This window comes from Electrona antarctica, assembly GCF_951216825.1.
Source record: "Electrona antarctica genome assembly, chromosome: 14".
Classification (NCBI taxonomy): Eukaryota; Metazoa; Chordata; class Actinopteri; order Myctophiformes; family Myctophidae; genus Electrona; species Electrona antarctica.
In genome coordinates this window covers 15,942,460-15,949,890 of record NC_136795.1, presented here as the reverse complement: position 1 = coordinate 15,949,890, position 7,431 = coordinate 15,942,460, and the positions used below count along the sequence as shown (strand labels likewise).

The window sequence follows — 7,431 nt, the reverse complement described above, 5'->3', positions numbered from 1 at the left end:
GAAGATCTGATCAAGTCTACACGTTGACCATTAAAAATTCAGAAAATACAAGTCTTAACATTATTTTTTCACTCGTGTAGAGGGTGCAAAGCTTTGTCTGCAAGTTGGAAGCTGGTGGTGTTTGTTTATTGATGTTGACTCTAGTGTTGGCGTTCATTTTGGGTACAGGACTCTTTTTTTTGTTGACTGACTATATATTGGAGCTTCCAGAGGGGAGTAAATGTGTCGTGTTCTGTTATTTGCTTCTCCCTCTTTCTTTTTTGTCATTTTCTTTATTTTTTCCTAAATATATTCTATAATGCAGTGGTTCTCAAACAGGGGTCTGCGAGGGGCTTCCAGGGGTCCCCAACAGAATTGGTCAATATAGCATCCAAATCTGTTTAACCACTGTAACCCCTATATGCATCCACTATTTCTGAAACTAGCCGATTATCTACAAGGCAAGCTTATCACAGCTTGTAGATCTAACTAAAATATTTTAGGATGTTGCTTAACTGGGTTTGTGGCCTAATACATTTTTTTAAGGGGTTCTTGACATGAAAAGGTTTGAGAAACACTGATCTAATGCACACATACACCGTTTTTATGGGCCTCTTATGATTAAGCATTTTCTCACTCCTAAAAGGTTATATTATTGTTAATGTCAATTTTCTTTTTTAGTTTTTTACCAGCCACTTTGGTAACCTCCTTAGCTCCTCTTATGCAATCAATGCGTCAATAATGACGTTTTGTTGTTTTACTTTGGGCTTTGGGGCACTATTTGAATTGAGCAAGGTCAGGTTTGTTGTGACACTTCACATCATCAGTGGTTTGGGTTAAAATTATTTACCAATCATTATGCAAAGTCGTTTAGCAACCCTGCCAAAAGTAACAGTGTGATTTTGTGAGGTGGTGATTAGATAAACGTGATCAGGTCGTGATGGTCTCACTCTCTGCAGTCTGCATTACTGGAGTTCAACTGTCCTGAGTTTGGACTTCACACACGGGGGTGGGACCGAGGGACTCGATCGTGATTTTTACTTTCACAAAATTGGTGAGTTTGAACATCATCTCCGACAGTCGGACACAGTGGAGTGGACAACTAGACATCATGGTTTTCATGCAGCGGTGTGTCTTTAAGAGTATTTTTCAACACGGTCAGTGTTTTCTAGGAAGTCAAGAAGCCAGAAAGAGTTTTGCATCCAAGTTTGGTTCTAACCTGTTGGCTGGCCACAGAGCTGTTGCGTACAGGACCAAGTCAAGTAAGTAAGGCAAACACTACTGCAATGAAGGAATGTTGTGGATGTGATCTTTATTCATTTGATTGCGCGAGATTTCTTCTTTCAAAGCTTCGCGCGGACTTCGACGACCCATCTTCAACTCCTCAACAAAGCGTTCTGAAAATAGTAAAGGAACGTATTGTATTGTATTTATATATTTATATTGGCTATAAACATGCTACTATTGTTTGTAAAGTAACATGTAATGTAACAGACAGAGACCATGAAGCTGTAATAACTAATTTAGATCCTCTCTCTCAATCCTCTGACAAATCACTTCATAATTGGTCACCCGTGACTTGGAAAACGTTGAGCTTGTGCTTATCCTGTCAGGGGGCGCAACATTCGCCCCTGAATACTTTACGTTAGTACATGGGTCAATGAATTAAATAGGCTACATTGATTCACTGTCTATTTGTCTATTTAGAGATTGGCATTGTCCTAATTTATACCAGTAAGACGCCCTGAGGGCTAGAGGTAACTTGATTGCTGTCTAGTGTAGCCTACTCTGTACCAATAGTGCAGGCATTTTGAGACTGCGGTAAAAATACCTCAAACAAATTGCAACAAAAACGATTTCAACTGTTTTTGTTTCATAAATGTTAGTAACAACATATCAAAAGTCCTAAGAAATCCCAGTGGTGGAACAGCTTAATTATTGCCATTATTTCCATATCCATTATTTACACTGTAACAGGGGGGACACATTTTGGACATAACATTGGGGACATTTTATATGCTAACCATTACTCATGTAATGAAGATTATAGTAGCACAAGAATTTGTATATATTTATCAACCATATTTTCAGAATTATGAAAATGTATCAATTTCCTCTATAGTTAAGCATAACAGGGTGGACATGTTATGCTTTAGTTTACGTAAAACTGATAAAAAGGCAAATTAAACTGATACTTATACTTCTTCTGGTATAGGGTTTCCTATCAAAAATCATGTGGCTAGAGAAATAGTCGGGGGACATTTACAGTGGATTAGAGGGGGGACAAATATTGATTTCAAGATTTTAAGCATTAAAAGTACATTCATCACAATTAATATTTGGTGAGAAACAGAACTATACTATATAACAATTAGATTTATTTTAAAAATTATATTTGTAACTGAAGCTGAATAAACAGATGGGGATATGTCATTTTAGCTAATACCTCTACTCAAATCAAATGGATTATTTTATATTTATTTCACCCTGAGGTACAAATCATTGTGTTCTATAGTAGAGAGGCTTTAATAGTATACGATAAGCTTTTTGGAATGAGTGTTTTTGCTTATTTTACACAAGATATGCTGTATTATGTCGGGGACACAAATTGCACCGGATACTAGGAATGACCCTACTGGAGAATAGGCTCAACTATTGTCAACCACCCCACCTTGTTTTAGTTAATATTTACAAAAGTTTACGCTGGTAATTAGGACAGTGTCATTTCCTCCAAATGTTAAAGTAGGTGATCTATCGACACTGCTTCTCTATCAGCGGTTTCCTTTACAAGGAAGGAAGAGCACCGACTGACCATTCAGAAGGCTAGAATAGATACTTTCTCCGAGCTACGGAATGTAAACACTGTCCTGCAACTTTGCACCCTGTTATTCATAGTGGCAATAAAATTCTGCTTATCACTCAAAGTGGTACAGTCTGTCTGTACACAATAGCACATAGCCCAGCAGCGCATACAATAGCCATGACCTATACTATACCCCCCTGTGTGTGTGTGTGTGTGTGTGTGTGTGTGTGTGTGTGTGTGTGTGTGTGTGTGTGTGTGTGTGTGTGTGTGTGTGTGTGTGTGTGTGTGTGTGTGTGTGTGTGTGTGTGTGTGTGTGTGTGTGTGTGTGTGACTGTGACTGTGTGTGTGTGTGTGTGTGTGTCTGTTTGTCTGTCTGAGTGTGCGCACGCACTTACATATCACAGACCTTTATTGATCCCCGAGGTGAAGATCCCCGAAGTTGCGTTAGGCTTATATGGGAGAAATGTCAACACCAAAACTTAAATGATGACAAATATAGATGAGTAGAGACTGATGGAGGGTGCTGGGGGTGGGCTGGGGATGGACACAGTCAGGGAGGTGGGGGTGGGCTGGTGATGGACACAGTCAGGGAGGTGGGGGTGGGCTGGTGATGGACACAGTCAGGGAGGTGGGGGTGGGCTGGTGATGGACACAGTCAGGGAGGTGGGGGTGGGCTGGTGATGGACACAGTCAGGGAGGTGGGGGTGGGCTGGTGATGGACACAGTCAGGGAGGTGGGGGACAGCTAGGTTGTTGCTTTTAAAGTTTATACTGTGTTTTGACTGGAAGCCCAGACGTTTTATTTCTGGTGTGACAACAGATCATTAACCACCTAGTGGCTAATGGACTAGTGTCCCTATTCTGGCTTGCTATTTATTGTGAGATTGTAGATCTGGTATCATCTGCCAAAGATATTTGGTGTAGAAGGAAAAGAGAATGTGGCTTACTATAGACCCCTGGGGTACTCCGTCAATAGAGGGGTTAAGTGGTTAACATGGCAGAGATGTTCTTTATGTAATGACAATGCATGTTGTGTCCCACTAGGTGGAGCTGATGTAAATGAGCGGACTCTAATTGCAGTGAAGCCTGATGGAGTCCAGCGATGCCTTATTGGACAAATTATTCAGCGATTTGAGCAAAGGGGCTTCAAGCTAGTGGGCTTGAAAATGTTGCAGGTAATAAGAGTGTCTGAAAAAGCTTTATTTCATTTGAAGTGTATTTGTTTTTATTCCTGCGTTTCTCACAACGTCTCTGTCGGGTAGAAAACTCATATGTTCAAAAGTGTTACTTTTCAGCATTCCAATTCAAAAATAGCAAAACAAGCTCAAAAGAAATGATAACATGGCATTTCTTTAAATTACTATTTGTAATATTCATGTTATTTTAACACTAAAATGGTATTTATTTTTTGCCAATTATCTGGGGCCTACTTGCAATATATTTTCAGACCACCAGTGGGCCCCAGCCTACAGGTTGGTAATCACTGTTCTAAGCTTTGTCTATCAGGCAACAGCATCTATTCATGTGCTGTACTAACTCAATGGTTACAGGTTCCTGAGGAGCTTCTCTCTGAGCATTACCGTGAGTTGACAAAGAGGCCCTTCTATCCCGTTCTTCTGACGTACATGACTTCTGGTCCAGTGGTTGTTATGGTGAGGGCTTATTTTATGTATTTCTTTATAGTTTTTTATTCTTGGAGCAGCTTCTACATAACAGCATTACATTGCACATGTATATGCAAATCTATCAGGACAAATCAGCTGCATAATTGCAGATACCGATGTTGTAAAACAAAAAGTCAAATAATGACAATATATTGGCCCAGCCTACACTACATGTATCGGTTGAGAACTCTGATTTCTCTGTCAATATACAGTAATATGCAATGAGGAGTGTATTGCTGCAGTTGTCTACTCTGTTCATTAAGAATGATTGCACATCCACAAATATGTGGTGAAGTTTTCTCATACACTCTGACGTGTAAAACGTAATCTATAGCTTTGATTAATTTGATGCAAAGCACAATAATTTACTAAACATATTACAAAGCCTCAAGGAAAAAGAAAGCAACAACCACACATATCCAAAATGTATTGCAAGAGTTTGGTCGTTTTACATTCTTCAGGCATCAAGGTTTGAGAGGATCTTTCCTTTATTTTCTCCCTTTCTAGGTGTGGGAAGGGAATAATGTTGTCCAGACATCTCGTTTAATGGTGGGACCTACTGATCCAGCTACAGCGCCAGCAGGGACAATCAGAGGCGATTTCAGTGTCCATGTTAGCAGGTAATGTATTCACTGTAAAGACTGGACACTCACACTGGACATTCTACTTGCATAATAATATCATTTAGTTGGTGTTGAAAAATGATAGATAAGCAGACAGATGGACACAATATTAGATATTCTATAGAGGCTATTCTTCTTCTTTCTGGCCATAGACCTAGAAAGGCGGCGGGGGGGGGGGGGGGGGGGGGGGGGGGGGGGGTCATGGCCATGTGTCCATGAGTCCATGAACTCTCAACCCCGTTATATTTGTTTCCCTGTAAAATTAATTCTAATTTGCGGATTCAAATAAAGAACTAAAAAGTGTGTGTGTTTGTGTGTAAGGAATGTGATCCATGCCAGCGATTCACTAGAGAGCGCTCAGAGGGAGATCCAGCTGTGGTTTCAAGGAAATGAGCTAGTGACATGGGACTCATGCCACAAGCTGAACATCCAAGAGTGAAGAAGACCACAGGACTGATTGCACTGCACCTGCTGTTCAAATCTCTCTGTTTTCACTATGTAATTGTACTTGAAATACTGTAGCTCAAGTGGTTCTCCAACTTATGTAATTTCAAGGACCCCCATAACTCTCAGGAGTTACAAACCAATATTTGGACTAAATGGACTCTTACACGTTTGGAACCCCCTCAAGGAATCCTGAGGGTCCGTGGACCCCACTTTGAGAACCACTGCTGTAGCTCAGTCTTCCTGAGGGTCCATGGACCCCACTTTGAGAACCACTGCTGTAGCTCAGTCTTCCTGAGGGTCCATGGACCCCACTTTGAGAACCACTGCTGTAGCTCAGTCTTCCTGAGGGTCCATGGACCCCACTTTGAGAACCACTGCTGTAGCTCAGTCTTAACCAAAGCATTAACCACTTAAATTATACAATCATTGTTATACAGTTTCATACAGTAATCTCCTTGAGCGTTAATGTACCGTAACTCGACAGACATAAGCATGTTAATATAACCAAATGGACCCGTAAGGGTCTGAGTTACAAAGGGATACATTAATACTGAGGATATTACTGTCTATTAACTCTTGAGAATGTATGTATTTTGCACTAAGATAATTTTAATGTATGTTAATTGTGATGACTGAAGCTTAAAAGTTTACATGTGTTCTAAATGACCTGCTGACAAAATATAATAATCTTTATTTATTAATTATCATACTCACTTAAAAATGAAAAGTGTGACAAAGATAAACATAATGTGAACAATGATGTGTGAATAATGTATGTGTAAAATGTTTGAAAGTGTTGGAGTGATAAGCTTGTGCTTTTTTAATAGATGTAATATTTGCAGATACTGTATGTAAATAATATGCCCAGCTGAATTTGTATGTGCAATAAAGGGCGTTTTAAAGATTTCAGTATTTCAGTGCATGATTCAAATGCTGTGAACATCCTAGATACATTCATCCCAATACATGTGTAATGCAAAACATATAAATCAAATTATATGAATGCAAACATCTATCTGTAAATGCACCATGTCTCTACGTATTGTCTGTATGTACGCGTGTATGGCTGTAATCCACGTAACTCGAGAACCATTCGCCCCACCAACTTCAAATTCGACACACGCATTCCACACCCCTACAGGGAGTGCAGTGCCCGGTGTCGAGTCGGGCCCACGGTTGACCAGAACCGCTACAAAAGGGGCAGCGGTGGCTCAGGGGTAGAGTGTCTGGATGGTAACCGCAAGGTTGCCAGTTCGAACCCGGGCTCCCCCAGAGTTAGTGTCGAAGTGTCCTTGAGCAAGACACTGAACCCCTAATTGCTCCCGATGTGCTGATTGGTGCCTTGCATGGTTTCCGCCCCTATCAGTGTATGAATGTGTGTGTGAATGGGTGAATGTGATGCACAATCTATGTAAAGCGCCTTGGATAAAGGCGCTATATAAATGCACCATTTACCAAAAGGCCTCTGCCCGGCTCTGGACAGGGCCCCTGCCCATGGTCCATATATGGAGCTGGCCTGTTCTTCTGACATCACAACACTCCATATAATTTGGGCATGCCTGACACAGAACACCATATATAGGAATAAAGGGGGACAGAGACAGATCTAGAAATCTCCATATATGGGCATACATAAAAGGGACAGGCAGATGAGTGGACACTCTATGGGGTACAACGGGTGAAGCATGGATCTCCAACTTCCATCGTTACCGTCTCGGTGCCCTACAGCCAGGCACCGGTCTAGTACTGATAAATAAAGCCTAGGTTGTAATATTTAACATACTATCCTGCAATGTGTGTGTGTGTGTGTGTGTGTGTATATATATATATATATAGTTTTACATATAGTTTTACACCACTTTGAGATCAATTTGAAAATGATGTTAAAAGGTCCAGCTGAGCTGGTCCAGAGGGGA

General features: G+C 40.7%; 2 protein-coding genes across 2 annotated transcripts in view; one reads left to right on the top strand and one right to left on the bottom strand.

The window, feature by feature from the left end:
- kcnj12b (potassium inwardly rectifying channel subfamily J member 12b) overlaps positions 1–7,431 on the bottom strand; it is a 214,749-nt gene that overhangs the window by 9,756 nt on the left and 197,562 nt on the right. The gene's annotated exons all lie outside the window — the stretch shown is intronic.
- Positions 910–6,468, top strand: nme4 (NME/NM23 nucleoside diphosphate kinase 4; the record flags this gene model as incomplete). The annotated part of the gene is made up of 6 exons (XM_079520695.1): positions 910–1,033; positions 1,152–1,241; positions 3,826–3,956; positions 4,332–4,433; positions 4,953–5,065; positions 5,390–6,468. Coding segments are annotated over 6 exons (678 nt in total), but the record flags the coding sequence as incomplete, so codon positions are not given.